The 18,656-nt window shown below is 49.3% G+C and overlaps 1 protein-coding gene across 6 annotated transcripts in view; it reads right to left on the reverse strand.

Moving 5' to 3' along the window:
* Positions 1 to 3,674: 3,674 nt before the first annotated feature.
* The window catches only part of Ppp1r12b (protein phosphatase 1 regulatory subunit 12B), a 202,899-nt gene continuing 187,917 nt past the window's right edge, over positions 3,675 to 18,656 (reverse strand). For 2 of the 6 annotated variants that reach the window (XM_029477947.1, XM_029477946.1), the window contains 2 exons: positions 15,138 to 15,318; positions 9,567 to 9,644 (listed from right to left, as the gene is read on the reverse strand). In XM_029477947.1, coding sequence (XP_029333807.1) covers positions 15,184 to 15,318 — 135 coding nt within the window. In that variant the 3' untranslated portion in view covers positions 9,567 to 9,644; positions 15,138 to 15,183. Of the gene's footprint in view, positions 9,645 to 15,137; positions 15,319 to 18,656 lie in introns of all 6 variants that reach the window. The other 4 variants (XM_021161359.2, XM_029477954.1, XM_029477941.1 and 1 more) reach the window with 3 other exon arrangements.

The raw sequence follows: 18,656 nt of genomic DNA on the forward strand, positions 1-18,656 counted from the left end.
AAAAAAAAAAAAAAAAAAATCCCTCGTTCATTTAATGTCATGTCAGTTCATGAGAATCCCAGGTTCTCAGTCCTGTAAGGAGAGTCTCTGTTTGAGGGCATACAGAGCAGCAGTCTTCCTGAAGGTGGGAAGAGATGGAACGTCCCCATCCCCTGCTCACCGGTGCCTGCTCTGTCTCTCTGTCTCCCTTTCACTGCAGGCCGCTTGGGGTCTTTTCCCAGAGCCAGTGGGTAGCAACAGGTGGTCCATAGCCCCCTAATGGCTGCCAGATTTGGCAAATACAAATTCAAAATACTTGGTTAAACTTGAATTTCAGATAAGCAAATAATTTTGAAGTTTAAGGACGTCCTATGCAGTATTTGGGACATACTGTACTGTAAACAGTGATTCATTGTTTAATGTGAAATTTAAGTTTAATTGGCCAATCCTGTATCATGTCTGGCAACGTACCCTCTGGCTCCTTCATCTCTCTTTTCTTCAGTCCCAGGGGCCAGAGGCTGGTTACCACAGTTTTGATTTAGCCTGTTTTCTGAACTGCAATATTGAGAAGGGGACACTGTGACTTGAAGATATATGAATATACTTTATTTTTGAAGTAACAACAAAACAGGAACCTTCTGAAGCCATTGAGCCTCATCGGACCCCTGCCCCATTTAGTTATATATTATAAAAGAAGATGCTATTCTATAAACATACAAGCAGAATCTTGTTTAATCAAGATGCATGTCTACAATTCTGTATATAGCCGCATGGCAATGCTGAGAGCCCCCTTGATCTCCCAACCTGTTTTACAGAACTGCCTGCTCCTGGATTTTATGTTGTGTGAAGTCTTTGTCCTCACCTCCCCTACAGGGAATGTCCACAGTGGGAGATAATGTTCTGGCCCCGGTGCCAGCCCTGCCCAGGGAAGATGCTGAAGGACCCTGGCCCCGAAGGCAGGCCTGCTGCATGTCTACAGGGCTAACCCTTGGGGCACAGTGCACTGTCTAGCCTGGCGTCTGGTGTCCCGTTGCTTCTGTGTTCCATGTGTGTGACGTGGTTCCTTTCCTCCCTCTGTCTTGAATAAACTGAAAAGCCATAAAGGGGCCTCCTACAGGAGGGTGCCCTCGACTCCTTCCAGGAGCCCCTCTGTCCCTCTAACTGGCTCCCCACAGAACACTTGTGAAGGGCTCACCTGTCCGCCACCCTTTCACACTCCCTTAGCCCTGTGTCATGAGGACACTTGGTGATTCAGGGCTTCTGGTGGGGTCTCAGGCTGGCTTTTGTGGCCTGAGTCTGATGGTGGGACTTACAGGCAGGGCAGTGGTTGTGACTCTGTGGCTTGGATAACCTTTTAAGAGGCCCAGAGGCAACCAGGGTTTTCAGAAGCAGTCAGCAGCCCAGTCTATAGCCAGGTTCTCAGTGGCAGTCTGGGATGAGTATGGCCAGCCCTGCCTATGTTTCCCTGAGCCCACAGAAATAGTGGAGGGGTGGCCCATGGGGAAAACTTGGAACTGCAGTGGTGACACTCTCCACCCACTCTTTCCTTTGTCTGGCAGTGCCACAGAACAGGGTGCCCTGAGAGCAAGGTGGGAGGTGTGGTGGTGAAAAGGGGCCACTCACAACTGAGGAACGCTAGGCTCTGCCCCTCACCTCAGCTCCCAGGGCAGCCTGAGCAGTATGGCAAGTAATGAGTATATGGGTAGACAGGGCTGGGGCAGCTTGGGCATCCACAGAACGCCCCCCCCCCAAGAAGCCAGTCGTATGTTACCAATCCAGGGGACCTCAGACAGAATTGGGCAAGTGTACTGGACAAGGCCAGGGGCAACAAGGTGGGGCTGGCTGGAGATCTCCAGTCTCCACAGAAACTGAAATTGGGAACTGTAGCAGCAGAACGGAGTCTGGCAAAGTGGCGGGAGCAGTGCGTGGGCCCCAGTTTCCCCCACAGCTTTCCTCAGCAGCCAAGAGTTCAGGGAAAGGACCTGCAAGCCTGACCATTCTGCCCTAACTCCTGCTCACCTAAGGATTTGATTTGCTTTCTGAAAACCTTGGGCCCAGAAACTTTCAAAACTGGGGCAGAAGCTGAGCGAGCTGTGTTCCCCCTGGAATACACTGGCCCCGCCAGGAGCCCTCCCTGTCTTCCTAAGGAGGACGTGTGTAGCCCTCCCCATTCCCACTTTGCTTGGCAATGCTCTCTCCATTCCCTTATGTGGACTCTGTTGTTCTTGTCTGATCTCTTGTCAAATTGTTATTTTGTAATGAGCTGCGTCTCCTTATTAAAGAAAAGAGCTGAAAGCAACCTGGGGGTGGGGAGCATTTCTATTTGTTTTTTATTTTTAGTGGACTTGGGTGGGGCGGGGCGGGGAGCCCCCAAGGGTCAGCAACGTTGGGGAGGGAGGTGAGTTGGTTTTGGAGCTCTGGCCTCCAGCTCAAAAGTGAAGGAATTGCAGCCTATCCTCTTTTGGGTTTGGGAGAAGGACATGGAGTTTCTGGTGGATCAGAGTCACATGGACGGATGGGGGTCTACCCTCCTGGGACGATAAGGACTGTCTTACATCCTTAAGTTCCCTCTAGAGGACCTGGGCTTAGGGGACAGCAGCAGTCTGACCTTGGCATCAGGGAGGCTGCTGGTCCCAGGGTGTAAATGTTTAAAAGTGGAAAGTACACAGTCTCCAATCTTACATGGTAAAGACTGTTATCTGTCTGTGCTGAGACAGAGATAACAAAGACCAGTAAGGCTTCAAAATGCTTAGGGACAGAGTCAGGGGCACTGTGGCCAAGACCAGGAAAGGATTAAACTCTGTTTTAGTTCTTAGACCTAAAGACTGTCACTTCATATTGTGTGACACTTGTCTAGGACCATAATGTACTCGACTTTCTTGTGTTTTGCATCAAATCCAGATGGCCAAGGAGCAGTAGAGGCAGGTGGGCTGAGTGCCCGTGTGAGCTGGCAGGGCCCAGATCTGGCTGTCGGGCTGTCTCAGTCCGGCTGGAGGCCATGGGCTAGGTGGCCTGGCTGCACAGGGCTGAGAATGTGGGCACCTGGGTCTGCTGCAGGGAGGAGCCAGGATCCCTCCTGGTACCTATGGGCAGTAGATGAAACAGGCTCTACAGACCTCACCTAGCCAGCGGCGTCCCAGAGAAGCGATGCTTGTGGTCTAGGGGCCCCCTGTATCAGACGTGCTTTCCTCTGCTTCAAGCCCCAAGGCCAGGGCTGAACTCTTCAACTGTGACATCATCCCTGTTTCTTCTTGCTGCTTGAGCTACAAACAGCTGGGTGACAGCAGGGGGAAAGAATCTTCCCTCCCTCCCAAGCCAGTGACCAAGGATTTCCACTTGGCAGGAAGCAGATCCAAAGCCTGGCTGCCCACTCCCCAGCCCTGCCAGCAGTTGCTGCAGCGCCTCCCTGAGCTAGGTGCCCTTCCTTCTGTCAGGATTTAGATCCAACCTCTAATGATCCCAGAGTTAGTTTTATTTGCAGAGTTTGGAACCAGTGACCTAAGGAACCCTTCCTTACACAGTGGAGGGCTGAGGTAATTGGAAGCCTGCAAGAGGCCAGCACCACCGCCAGCTCTTACCCTAGCTTCCTTGTGTAGCATGGTGGTTAGGGTGTGGTAGGCTCAGGTGGGCCATACATCCCTGCTTTTTACCTTTAAAGAAACAGCTACCTTCTTAGGTGCTGGGAACTTGCATTTCTTCTCAGGGTTGTTCTGGTGCTCTAAGAGCCCTTCCCCGGGGAGGGGAAGTGGTGACCGCAGACTTGTGGTTGCCTATGGCAGAGACTTTGCAGTTGGGCTGCCTGGTGAATGGGAGGTTCTATCTCATGGCACAAAGGTAAAACACAGTTTTATTTACTCATTTATAAATACTGCTGTGTTTACAGGCATCTTATAGATGTGAATATTATTCCCAAACTTTCAAACACAGAATACTTAATACTATATAACAACAGTCAGTAAAACAAATCCATCCATTTCAGGGTTGAAAAGGCCACTCAAAATTGCATAAAAATACATTCAGTTCAGGAAGGCAGCCTGGCTCCCCACCCTCGGGAGCCTCCTCCAGGTGTATTTACAGTTGACTGAGGTTAATCCACACAACTCTGGCTGGCGAACAGCTCCACTCGGTGCAGCAAGCATGGGTGAAGGGTAGAGAGAGGAAATACAAAATGCTAGTGCTGAAGTGGTGACCAGGATTGGAGCGGAGCACATGTGCCTGGAAGAAAACGTAAAGCCAAAGCTGGGTCTGAACCACTGACCCTGCAGAGGGAAAGGTACCAGCCAGGAGGAGGGCTGAGCTGCCAAGGGCTCAAGGGATGCTGACTAGAAAGGTGGCCATGTTGGACGGGTGCATCCTCTCCGAATCTTCTCCCTGTACCCTGTGCCTTCTGGTACCTTTACCTACAACTGCTTTCACATAGTCTCCCCCATCCTAGGATAGGCTGGGTACCTTCTGCTCAAGTTCTCAGGAGAGCAGGGTGGAGAACAGCACAGACACATGCATTCTGGAGAGAGTCGAGCTGGTGCCAGCCTGGGTATCCCTTGTTCAGGATCCCAGCTCTGATGCCCACTCTGGGTTCAAGAGCATGTCAGAGGCTCTTCTCACTCCTCATGGTTGGGCCTTTTGTAGATCTTCTCTCCTGCTTGGCTGAGTGGCTGTCACTATGCAAACAAACTCGTCTAGCCTGTGCTGAGGAAACACTTCTGCTTTCAGCCGGTACCAGTCACATCTTTCAGAAAAGATAGAATGAGCAGACATGACCCTGAAACAGAGGGGTCGTGCTGACCTATAAGCCAAACCTGGTCTTTGAGGGCTGCTAGCACAGCCAGGGAGTTTCGACAGTAGATGGGGGTAGCCATGGGTGGTGGGCGGTATGACATGCTGTTGGCATTTGAAAATCCTCAAGGACTCTTGGCTAATTAATGGAAAACCTCTTCCCTCGAGCACCATCAAGTCCAAGTGTAGAAAAGCAAGGCCATAGGCATGTGGAGGGAGCTGAGAGGGAAGGAGGGGGGGTGTGCTTATTTTGGAGGGGCCTCGGTTAGCATCTTGGTGACACCTTAAGGGGCCACCCAAGCAAAATTTTATTGGAAACATTAGGGGAAAATTTAGAGGCAAAATAACAAAATGTCGTTCTGGCAGATTCCCAATTTGGATGGGAGAAGTGCTTTGGGAAACGGGGAGGGCGATGAGGAGCAAGAGACAGAGCACACTGGGACAAACTGTACATCCCCATTCTAGTCAGGAAATGCCAGACCTGGGCACCCAGGCGCTGAGTCACCAGGCACCGCAGGAGATATGTGACCCTTAACCACAGCTCTCACAGAGACGTGGCCACGACTTTCACCTACTCTCTGGCTTGTCAGGAGGCCAACTGATTCTCCTCAGCCCTCAGAGACCACTTCATCCCTTTGTAGCTGTGACAGTGACAGCTTCTGGGCTATAATGAAGTTGATCTATTTTTCCAATCTAATCAGAACACAAGCAATCAATAGTTGTCCCTGACAGAGTCGACTGCTCCGAGCAGTGTCAATACCCATTAGAGGAGCTGATTAAAATCTCGCTCAGCTGGAGCTGAGGGACGAACTCAGTGAGACAGAACACACTTGCAGGTGCAGAAGCCTGGCTTCCTTTCTCCCAGGCTCCGACCCCCACCCTGTTCCACATGCACACACCTTCCTCTGCCTTTTACCCACTAAAGCATGCAGGCACCCAGTCCCAGGGTTTGTCCCTTTCCTCACATCCAATCCCCAACTGTACGCATCTGTGCTGTGGCCATGGTGTCTCCTGGGAAGAGCACCTCCCACAGCAGCCTGAGGAAGGCTCTCCTGCTGCTCAGGACAGAGCTCCAGACTAGAAATGAGTTGGTGTCAAGCAGAGAGTCTGAGACTGAGCAAACCCAGCAGCAGCAGCAGCAGCCGGTTTCCTAGGATGCACACTGTACGGGTCTAGGCTTCCCAGCAGCTCCGATCTCCACCAGCTTGGTAATATTTTTACATAACCACCAGGAGGGAAAGCAATCACATCACTACTCAATCGCTTTCAATGTTAAATTCACTTTCTAACACAGAGGGGAGGTCGACCCTGACAGGCCAGTCTTAGCCTGAATTTGGGAAAAAAGCAAGACTGATCCTGAAAATTCAAAGTTAAGCAATTTTTGAAGCAGAAATCTAAGTGTAAAAAAGTCCTCATCTTTGAATAAATCACAGAATTTTAAGCCAAGAGGACTTTAAAGTACTCTGGCCTCAAAGCTGCCTCACTTCCGGGGTTGAGGGAGTCTATATTGTTTGAGGCTTTGCACTTCTCTTCAGAATAGAATGGCAGGTGAGCTGCAGCTATCCTTGGGCATGGATGTGGACAGGGCCCTCTGCTGAAAAGGCGTGCAAACAATGGTCAGAGCTGTCTCTGCTAGCAAAGGCTGCAGAGGGGCCAGAGAGCAGAGCCCCACAGGGGCATGGCTTGGAGAGGCCCTTCACTCTGGTTCCTGTACTCTCCTGAGTGGAAGCTGCCAGCAACCCCCCTGAGCAATCCTTGCATCTCAGGGGCTGAGGCTTGGCAAGCAGGGTGAGGACACATCCCACTGCTAGGCAGACGCAAGGAGGTGCGGCTCTAAGACAGAGCTATTCTTCAGTCTTCAGAGGCAACGCCCTTGGATGTGCACAGCTCTTCCCCTAGAGACAGGGATGGAGCTGGGGATTGGCACTTCCAAGAACTGTCTGGAAAGGCTCTAAAACCCTGAAAGGCAAGCAGGCAAACTCCAGCCAGAGGCTCTCTGGACTGACCAGTCGTTACCCTCAAAGGGGGCATGGGTATTAAAGGCTATCAAATGAATGAAAACCTTGTCACTGTCTTAATTTCCCATGAAGACTGGTGTGACAAGGCTGAGTCCTTCCTGCCTGCCTGCCTGCAGTGGGACAGTAAGCTCCAGCCACGAGATTACTCCCGAGAAGCCAGCAGGTGAGGCTGGTGGCCACTGGGGAGGTCGACCAAGCAACACGGGAAAGGGAGACTGAATACACACAACAGCTGGCCTCAGGAGGCCATGTCTTTCATGGGGGCTTTCAGTCAGTCTGATTTTGAAGAAGTGGAGTTCTCTTCTCTGGAAGAGACCACATTCACAATGCTTCTAATAAGGTTAGTGGCCTGAAAGAAGTGCCAGGAATGGCTTGGGACCGTGTGTGCTCTGATGGGCTCTTGGCCACAGAGGCTAGTACTGCCGAGGCTAAAAAGCTTGCCAATAGCTTATCACAAGGAAACCTTCCCGGTAAGAGGTGGCATCTTAAACATGAAGGCCACATACAACGGCAGGTATAATGCCGGTTTGTGAGGTTTTTAGAACCTTCCCTTGCGCTTCCGAAGGCCTTCCCTACGCTTCCGAAGGCCTAAGGGCGTGCGACTCCGAATGCCTTCCCCAGACCTGTGAAGGAGGAGGCTCTGTTTTCCTACGAGCCCGTTTTCTTTCCCCAAGAATGAGGCAGCAGTCCCCTCCTTCCCAAAATACAATCCGCGCTATGAGAACTGGTTGGCATCTTGTCGACATCTAGCAAGAAGGGAGTGCTTCCTATAGCAGAAGACCGGTCTTTCTCACCGTGGCTCAGTGCGCCACAAGAGGAGAGCAGGCCAACACAAGGCTCCTCAGAGGAATGGGTGAAGTGGCAGAGAGAGAATCTTACATGTGCTGAAAGTACCAGAGGAGATACTGTTCCCATTCTGTACTAGGGACCCTGAATTACAAGTTCTGTTTAAGAGCACACGAAGTTTGCAAGGGCCACCAAAAAGGACAGTGGTGTCCTCATGAAAAACTAACAGAGGTAGTGTTAGAATGGTCCACATCACTAGCAACCCTCAAACAATGAGGCATTAAAGGATGTGTCCTTTAATGTGAACCAAAGGACAAAATGCCACATTATACCCATCAGCACTGGTATGTCGACAAGAGCTAGCAGTTTAACTGTGTGCTAGAACTACGGCGTATTCTATATACGCTGAGGCATGATAAGCTAGAGGGCTGCTTGCCTAGACTCTAGAGGATGGTAGTCCAGATGTGACAGGCATCAAAATCACAACATCTGAGGAGGGTCTCAGGGACTAGGCAAGTAGAGACCACTACACCCACACCTCGTGTGCTATCCTGGCAGGAAGCAGCAGACCCCAGCTTCTATTAGTAAAAAATGTAATAGAGGTGCCTGAAGTTCAAGTAAGACATGCATAGCTCTCAGTGGCTGACCACTGAGAGCTATGGTCAGAGTTATGGCAGCGGGGAGGTACAGGGACACTGGGCCAGAGGGTCTACGGGGCTAGCCACTCCTGAGAGTCCACAAGTACTCTTCCTCATCTGCAGTCTCTACCCAGCAGTCACTGATCCTGTTGGCGTCTAGGAAGGGACCTCTCCCCTGGATGTGGCCACCACAAAGCAGTCCCCACCACCCAGGCAGTGTCACCGCAGTGTTCCAAGTGTCCTCTGATGCTCTCACGTCTCTGGCCTGCTTCCATCCCCTAGTCTAGCTTCCGCCCCGGCTCTCCCCAGACCTCCTTGCAGCAACTCCGCTTCTCATTAGGAGCAGGGGCCTGAGTGGAGAAGGGGAGCAAGGCAAACTGGAACACTCAACACCCAGGCCTCCTCTTTCTGGAGAGAGGGTCTTGCTATGTAGCTGGCCTCAAACTCTTGATCCTCCTGCCTCAGCTTCCCAAGTGCTGGGATTATAGATGCATACTACTTGTACAACTTGGAGAGTACAGAAAATCACTTTGTAAGCAGACACATGGGAGATAAGAACAACAGGCTGACCCTTAAGCCATCCTCTAGCTTCGCAGGGACAGGGTCACGGCACCGAGGCAGCAGAGGGACGAGTTTCCAGACAGCTGAGGCTGGGAGCTCGGCTTCGGCTTTTACACTATCAGGGTGGAAGGAGAAATCACCAAAGCACAGAAAGAAAAGGAGCGAGAGAGTCCAAGGCTGCCTTGGCCTTGCGGAGAGGGAGGAGTGAGGTTAAGACTACTCAGTGATGTTCCTAGGTTACTGATAGAAAAGTAAAAACAAGTCAGTTCCTGAGAGGTGAGAAACCACCTCAGCACAGAGCCACGGTCACCTTGGACTCTAAGCAGACAGCTCCAGAGGCAGTCCAGAGAGCAACTCCACACTCCACCCTTTCTCTTGGCACCCTAGATAGGATTCCAGAGTGGCCACCACAAGGCTCACCTATATAAAGAACAGTGGGTCAGTGTAAAGGCTATGGGTCAAAGCCTTACATATCTGGACCAAACCCAATGTGGACAAAGCAGCAGAAAGTTGGGAGGTCACAGCTGAGCTTGGTGTGCCCCACAAAGCTTTCTCCAGATTGCTTGAAATGGTCACAATCATGCTTCAGTTAAAACTGTCGTAAAACTTGGGATAGAGGTGCGGGGGCAATGGGGCATGGAGAGTGCAGAGACAATGGACAGTGCAGAGGAGGTGACTGACGAGGGCCACAGGGAGGGGCCCTCCTCCCAAAACATTCATGTCTTTTGGCCAGAAGGCCATAGCTGGAAACACAGGGTGGGCAGCGAATGCTGTGCCCTCCTCCCAGACCTGACTTCAGCTATTTGGACAGTTTGCTGATGACTCGGATGAGGGCGCCATTTTCATCTTTCAGCCTCTGATTGTCGGATTTCAGTTCTGTTAACACCTGTGGAGACAGAGGGACAGGTGTGTCAGAGCCCAGCACATTGGCCGCCTTTGCCCTCCCAGGGCCTCCTGACAGCAGTGTGATAAGATGTCACTACCCTTCTGCTCAGGAGTAACACCCCTCCAATCTTCCTATTTCCTGGGTCAGAAATGCAAGCATTTAGGGAAAACCCAACTGCTCGCCTTTTGAGCCAGCTCCACACTCACAGAGCCTACAGTTCTGTTCTACTGAGCCAGTAGCTATTTGCACCTGTTCCTGCTCTTGCACTCACCTGTGACTTAGGGAACCTGGGGGGACTGCCAGGGAAGCTGCTGAGCACACAGGGAAGGACGTCAGCAGGAGTCGGAGCGATGATGACCTTAGGAGTTAAATGGCACTGCTTCCCACCCCAAGAACAACATGCAAGCCGGGAAATAGAACTTGGCCTTTCTGCCCCGTGTCAAGATGACCAAGGTCATCCTGCTGTCTTTGGTAACTAGAATCCATCCAGATTCTCATTGGTCATACTACACACACCTATTCTCAACAATAACACCCAGAGAATTTACAGCTGTGGAGGAGACCCAGGGGCCTTCACCAGCACTGCAATGGATGGAGGTGTCATTCCAGCAAGTAGAGGTTTCTGGCAGAGGAATGGAGTGGAGATCCCATCTGTCAGTTCTTCCATCTTGGAACATGACACACATTGTTGCTCAACTCAAAGAACACAGGGAAACTGAGTTCCAGCTTGGACACCCAAGTCTTTATTACGTGATCAGGCACTGTGACAGATATTTTGTCTATCTGAAAAATCTTAATGAAGTACAGTTCATGTGTGGGCCTTCCTGGTAGCAAATTGGGATTAGAAAGTAAGTACATTTTCACAACAGAGGCTCCACAAATCTGTGTCTTCCCTGTTAGGCAGACACCCTTCCTTTTACTGATCAGTTATTCCAACCTTCAGGACCCACACAGTAAGCAAGGCCTCCAGAAAAGGGTGGCCTGGGCTCAGGAATCAAAAGGCCCACATAGTTCTAGCTTCTGGCATTGCTATTAAACTAGGGAATCTAAATGAACCTAAAGGAATATAATCTTTGTCTCCCCAACCTCACAAGGACAATGCAGGTTACACCATACAATTGTGTGAGTGTGTGCTCACATCTCCACACCCCATGTCAGGGAACAACGAGAAACCATCTCCAAGTGGGGAGTTTGAAAGTCTCACTGGCTCCTCAGGAACCAGTGCTGTGGCTGTTCTTATCTCTGTAAATGAGGAAACAGATGTCCGCCTCTAGTCTGTGGCAATTAGCTAGTTATGCATCACTGATGAATTTATACCCATATGTGCCAAGTCCAAAGACCATCTTTTCATTATAGGTGGGGATAGAAAACAAACACCAAAGCATTTGTAGCCCAGAAACAAATTCAGGAGTGGTCACTGTCAGTGATCCACAGTGCTTTAGACCAGCAGTTCTCAACCTATGGGTTGAGACCCATTTGGGAGTTGAACAACCTTCTCATAGGGGTCACCTAATACCATTGGAAAACACAGATATCTATATTATTATTCATAACAGTATAAAAGTATAGTTATGAAGTACAATGAAAATTTTATGGTTGGGGGAGGGTGTCACCATAACATGAGGGTATCAAGGGGTCACAGCATTAGAAAGGCTGAGAACCATTGCTTTAGACAAACCACTTCTCTGTATGTTTGCAGCTATAAAGGAATAGTAAGTACCCTGCTCCCTCAGATGGGCCTTGAAGAGGCTGACAGGAGTAATAGACATGGAAGCATTGTCCTTGCAATAGTGGGGACCCCTGCTACCATTCAAGTTTCCCCATGAATCTGGGAGAGCATGCCAGTCATCCACACACTTGAGGAGTTAAGGCTGCAGTGTGAAGGATACAATGGAAAGCTTGTCTTTGGCCCTGTCCTCCCTGACTCAGTAGTTCTAACAGCCTCCTTCATGCCTATTGGAATGGGATGCTCAGAAACTCAGTCAGCGAGCTCTGCCCAGGCTGCCATCTTCCATCTCTGCTCTAATGCTCTGTGTCTGGGGGCTTGCTTGCCTGGGTGGGACTTCTTATTTAAAAAAAAAAAAAGTGTCTCTTCTATGTGTGGTGGTTTTGTCTGCACGTGTGTCTGTGACCGGTGCCTGTGGCGGCCAGAAGAGGGCACTGGGTTCTCTGGAACAGGAGTCCCATATGGTTAGCTGTGAGAGCACGTGGGTGCTGGGAATCAAACTTGGATTCTCTGCAAGAACAGTCAGCACTCTTAACCACGTGCCCCCTCCAGCCCCTGAAAACCCTATTTCTTGGCAGGACCGCACAGGTATGGAGAAGCTGCGGGTTGTGTTCCCTGCTCTTCAGGACTGAGCTGCTTTAAAAAGTAGGTACAAGGGGTTGAGGGTTGGTGATTTTCTTTTCCTTATTAAGACATCAATTCTTTGGTGGCCGGGGAAGAGGGACAAGAAGATTTGATAGCTGCAACATCTAACATCTTAAGAAAATGTAAAAGAAGTACAAGTGTCGTGGAAAGACCAAGGCAGGGGCACACAGACTCCATGCTCAGAGAGGGGAGGGAGTAGTGCTGTCCACCACTGAACTGAAGTCAAGGGTCTGGAGTTAAGGAAGAACACGTGTGAAGAACACTGCACGCATGAGGTCTCACAGAGTGCATCACAACTCTCTAGACTTCAGCTTCTCCATTTTTAGCCAGTTTGATGTTCAGATCCTTCAGACAAACAGAGTCAAGTACATGCTTTCTTACATATTACTTCTTATAGTCTACGATGAAGACTGTGTTAAAGTAAGGGACAGGGCTCCTAAAGCTTTAGGGTGTGCCAGAGCCAGGCAAGCTGTGGATGGGAGGGTCTCACAGTAAGCCTTACCTGAGCTGCCTGGCACTAAGACTTGCAGGGGACAATTCAAAAGGGGTGACAGTGGTTCAAATCTCTTGACCACACTGCCAGTTTCTTTCCTACTGATAGGAGTCAGCTGGCAGGCTTTTTATGTCAAGGTCTGCATAGTAAGTGCCTTAGACTAGACTACAGGCCACACAGTCTTCCTGTGACTGCTTCATTCCCTGAGTGTGGCCTAGCAGGTAACACATACTGATAATGCAGACATTCAAATTTTGATTTGCTTCCAATAAATCTTTGTTGTTGTTTTTGTTTTTTTGTTTTTTGTTTCTAGACAGGGTTTCTCTTTGTAGCCCTCTTTGTTTTTTTTTTTTTTNTTTTNTTTTNTTTTNTTTTNTTTTTTNTAGACAGGGTTTNTCTGTGTAGCCCTCGGCTGTCCTGGAACTCACTCTGTAGACCAGGGTGGCCCCGAACTCAGAAATCCGCCTGCCTTTGCCTCCCAAGTGCTGGGATTAAAGGCTTGCGCCATCACGCCCAGCGCTTCCAATAAATCTTAACTTATGGACATTGAAATCTGAATCCCATAGGAATTTTATTTGTCAAATACAATCCTTTTGATTTCTTTTTCTAACTATTGGCATGGCTCATGGGCCTTCATCTGCTTTCCCTTATCACACAGGTCAAACACCAGGCAAGGACATTATAGTGACACAATCTGAGTCTTTGTACACAAGGCTGTCCTCAGACTCAGAGATCTGCCTGCCTGCCTTCCTCTCAAGTGCTGGGACTAAAGGTGTGTGCCACCACGCCTGGCTGAAACTGGCCTATCAAGTCAGGGTAGTGAAAAAGTACAATTCTGTCTGTGACTCCTCTGCTGCAGTCTGTCCTATGCTGTAGTTGTTTGACAGACTGTTCCTACATTGTTTAGACTATGTGCTTAACAAATGGTTAAGGCCGTAAGTTATGCAGATGGCTTATATCACGGTGTGCAGAGTGCAGACTCTGGAGTCTAACCATGTTTGAACTTTTCTTCAACCGTTTACTCTCCAAGGGACCTTGGGCTTAGTTCTGACTCCGTAACCCGTGTTTTAAATACACATGCTGATACCGAGGAATCAGCGAGAAAACAAAGCACACAGCCGATGACGACGACGCTCCAATAAATGCCAGGATGGCAGTGATTTTGCCGCATGTCCTACACTGCCTGCAACAAATAGGGAGACCAAAAATAGCTGGGACATCTTTGGGGGTCTTTATTTTACCCCAAGTCAAAATCTCCCATGCACGCTAAGACTGAGCCAAGGGTCCAAGGGTGAACACTAAGAGCATGCTCCATGTTAGCGCCCTTTCAGGATGTCTGAGGCTGACTGAGACAGAGGTTAGACCTAATGCTGGCTGCTCACTGCCTGGCCACAGCAGCACATCCCTTTCCATTTTCTTTCTGTGATAGCACCCGGAGCGGACACTGGCTCAGCCCTATGGTAATCTCGGTGCTTTAGTACTAGTGGGTATTGGTTGCCAGCTACTGACCCCAAAGGCAAATGCAAATAGGCAGAATAAGGGACAGGCCCTAGCAAGACTAATTAGATTGTTGCTGAAAATCAAAAACTCATTTTGGGCATCATGACCCCATCACATTATCTTCAGATGGGAAAACAATCTGTGTGTGAGCCTGGCTCTCAGATCCACAGCCAGAGGAAGGCTCGAGTTTGCCAAACACAGTTTTTTGAGGGGGTGGTTTCAGCTGAAAACAAACCCTGCTCTCGCTCCACTGCCTGTCATCTCCTTTGCAAGCTAGGCCGGGTAGGAAGGGCTCGGTTATACTGCCCTCGTTCTGCCTCAAGGCCCACACACTCAGGGAGGGACGCGTCCCCACAGCCAGGAGACTTGGGAGGGGAATGAGACGAATGTTTCAGGAGGAGGAGGAGGAGATGAAAGCAAAGACTTAGAAGGAGGTAAAGAGTGCTCATCTAGCTCTGCCCCAGTGGTAGAATGGCCCGTGTTTGCTGCTAACAGAGATAGGCTCAGGGAGGTGTGGCCTGCAGGCCTAGTCCTTTCCATCTGGCAGTGCTGTCACTTGGGATTAAGTTCCATCCGGTATTCAAAGGGCTGTGGTTCTCAACCACGGTCACATACACATCAGTAGGGGAGCTTTAGAAACAATACTGATGCCAGGTCTCAGTCAATCCAAACCACAGAGCTTTGGAATGGGCCCATACATGGTATTCGGTGACAGCTCCCAGGAGGATCTACCTCCCAGGCATTGTTGAGAGCTCTTGCCCTTGGTTACTTTAGGCCCTAATCCGTGTGCATACATTTGGATGGCTGTTGGCTGAGAAAGCTCTTGGCAAAGACCCCATCAACGAAATAAATATGTGTACATGGATGCACACAGGTAAATATACACGGTTGTGGAGCTGTAAAGCTGACTAAAGCAAATCTATATTCAGTCTCTAGGGGAAGAGAAGGTAACATGGCAACTTTAACAGTGACCCTCTGCTTGCCCACTGCCACCCTTGAACTGGGTTCTTATGTCCCATCATGTGGACTCCATCTCTAGATAACCAGTTTTACAGATACCTGGCCATGGAGGATTTGATGGGAGGGATGGGTACTGGGCTTCTGGGACCAACAAGAAGAGTAAACCTGCCTGGAGTAGCAGAGGAGGGAAGTGAGGTGGAGAGCAAGGGCAAGAGCTAGAGCTCCTGGGTGTCGGAGGACTCGATGGACTTGGAGAGTCTGGCCACCACTCGGGTCAGGGCCCTGTTCTCAGCCTGCAGTTGTTCGTTCATCTGCTTCAAGGTTTGAATCTGTTTTAGCTGGTGAAGGTTCTGCAGAGATTGAGACATGAAGGAGACAGACAAGACAGAGACAAGACAGACAGAGGGAAAAAGTAGGACAAAGAAACTACGTGACTTTCTGGTTTTGGTTTTAGTTTGCATGCAAGAAAGGCAATGGGAAAAGCAGGTGTACTGAGCTCAAGCTGCATGGGGAGGAGAAAAGGAGAGCTGTCTGTGGTCCTGGGATGAGCCCTGAGCATGCTGAGGTTAGCTATGAGCATCAAAACTGCGTGTGGATCACCTGAGAATGAGCGGCCTTCGGACAGAGTCACATGCAGAGCCACAGCCTGGGGACCCTCCTTCACTGTCACTGGGACTGGGCTGAAGATTTGGGAGGGGCGTCCTAAATCAAACATCACCCTTCTCTCATCTTCATCTTGTCCTCACACTTGACCCCCTACTCCTATTTGTTTTCTTCCTTAATTAAAAACTATAACCAGAGGGGTGTTTTCTTTAAGCACTTTCTGCATACAGCCTGCATTAGTAAGAAGGCTGATGTGACGCCTGTCAGCTCTTTGGTGGACCTGTAACCTGTTTTACAGGAAGCGTGACCAACCTTCCCGGTTCTCCCCAATAGCACACAGAGCAACTGTTAAATAGCCTCTGACCTGCTCTACATGATTACAAGTTCACAGTTAACTTGTGCTCTCTGCCTTAGCGCATGCTGAGGCTTGGAATTACATAAATATGTTTAAACAGACGTACCCCTCTGGAAATTATAAATGCACAAGAGCAGAGACCTCATAAATGCCAGGTGATGGTGGGACTGGCTGGATCACTGTGGTGGTCTAGCCTCGCCCAGGCATCAGTGTGGCAAAGGAATAGATAACTGTCACAGTCTTCCCAATACGTCACAAGTGACTCGAATACTTCAATAGGGGGATCACAGCGCAGGCCTGTCAACTCTGCCATGTGCTTTCTTAAGGACCCTCTGTACTAACCTTGAAACGAAGACTAAGAGACTATCAGCTCTGCTGGAAGAGGGACATGACTTTGTTATGCAGGGTTTGGGTTACAGTAATGATAGAATACTATAACAGTATAGTCTCGTACTTCATACATAGTGAGTGAGGACAGAAGTGAGAGATTAGCGGGGGGATGGTCTGGGAGTGAACCAGCAAGAGAATGAAGGTAGCATGAGAGAAACAGTAAAAAGGAAAACCAAGCAGAGACACACTGCTGAAGAGTTCTTTGCCCCAAGAGGAAGAATGGCTACCCCGGGCAAAAGCACAGCTGCCAGGCACCTCGGCCAACTGTAAGCATCCTGACCATAGGAGGGGACAGGCGAAGGAGATCAAAACAGCACACGGAGGGGTTTAAAGACATGAGTAGAAACATGGAAACCCCTGGTAATGTCATTCATTGGTGCTAACATCTGACCAAAGCTTGCAATACACCCACTGTCATTATATGAAGTGGCCTTTGCCTCCAGGGGACATTACAGCAGTCAACTATGAACATGTGGCTGCAGGCAGCCCTAGGTGGAAGAATCTGGAAACTATCAATATGGAGGTGGGTGGTAGGAGACAACTGGTGGAATGTTCTGCAGGAAGCAGTCATGAGACGAGCATGGCAAAGAGAAGACGAGAGGGCAGAGCACAGGGCAAGCTGGCTAGCGAACTTCCAGAGTAAGCAAAGTCGATCCCAGAAGCAACTTACAGGGCCATGGCTGCTGGGCCCTTCTCATGCAAGGGCCTGAGACAGGAACAGTGAGGTCTAGCAAGGGAGCTGAAGCTTAGTGGAGGATGCCCCAGTAAAATGTCAGATCGGATGTGGACACCCCAAGACAGGTGCAGTCAGCTCGGCTCACACTGGCATGCACACCTGTCAGATCCGCCATATAATTCTATTCCCATCTGGTGGAGTGGAGTTTCTCCTAGGGAGAGGCATACTTACCTTTCTGGGTAGACACCATGACTGTCTCCCAACCACAGAGCCCTCCATACACTTGGGAGGGCCCATCTCATGGACCCATTTCACTGGACCTTTGTGTTTTGTTGGTGTCAGGAAAACAGGCAGTGATGTCACTTTCAGACTTGAGGACCTCCTAAGCTTTCAAGCATGCACAGGAAGTTACCCCTAGAAACGGCACCCTATTGATGGCTCCAGCAAGACTGAACCGTATAATATGAATATGCACAAACACAGAGCAACTGGTCCCAAGGCCTAAGGGATCCCACATCTGGTAAGAGTTCCCAGACCTGACAACTGTACTATTCTTCACTGACTATCTCATACAAATGTTTCAGTCACTAATCCTCAGAGAAGCTGATGAGCACACATGGCAGCCTAAGGAAGACCTTGAGAACTAATAACCACTTTCTTCAATTCCTGCAGAGCCAGCCACAGAATTTCATAATATTTTCATAAACGTGAAGAAGGTACTGACAGAATTTAACTGCAGGGTGACTGCGATGGTCGGATGCTCTTCCCCTTTAGGCCTGTACAAATTATGTTTAGGGGCAGTACAGTCTGTAGGTGTTTTCTTTTCCACTTGGCTTTGTAACTAGCAGGACAGAATAATGGGGACTGAGTGATAAGGTGGATTTCTAACACAGTCTCAAAAGCAGCTTACTTTCCTGACTGGTTTGGGGGCCAGTTATGATCTGGCTCTACGTGATAATTTATTTATTTTCCCCCTTTATGTATATGGGCTTTGTTTGCATGTATGTCTGTGTACCACATGTGTGCAGTACCAGAGATAGCCAGAGAGGGCATTGGAACCTCTGGGACTGGAGTTGTGAGCCTCTGGGATGGTTGTGAGCCACCAGGTGGGTGTGGAAAATTGAACCCAGGTCCTCTGAAGAACAGCTGGTGCTCTTAACCTCTGAGCCATCTCTCCAACCTCATAAAATTCTTTTTTAAAAAAGTTTTTGGCAAATGACTTTTGATTAGAAAGAATTAATACTTTCATGTGTAGCAAGCTCTTGAAATAGTGAAGAAATGAACTCATGGCCTAGTTTAGAAAACCACAGCTTGGAGCTAGAGAGATGGCTCAGAGGTTAAGAGCACTCGCTGTTCTTCCAGAGGTCATGAGTTCAATCCCCAGCAACCACATGGTGGCTCACAACCATCTGTAATGGGATCTGATCCCTCTTCTGGTGTGTCTAAAGATAGCAACTCACATATATAAAAATAAATAAATCTTAAAAAAAAAAAAAAACTGTGGCACACGCCTTTAATCCCAGCACTTGGGAGGCAGAGGCAGGCGGATTTCTGAGTTCAAGGCCAGCTTGGTCTACAAAGTGAGTTCCAGGACAGCCAGAAAAAAAGAAAACCACAGCTTGATATGATAAGAACATAGAAAGAAACATGCAAACCTGTGTCAA

The sequence above is a fragment of the Mus caroli genome, chromosome 1 (assembly GCF_900094665.2).
Source record: "Mus caroli chromosome 1, CAROLI_EIJ_v1.1, whole genome shotgun sequence".
Taxonomy (NCBI): Eukaryota; Metazoa; Chordata; class Mammalia; order Rodentia; family Muridae; genus Mus; species Mus caroli.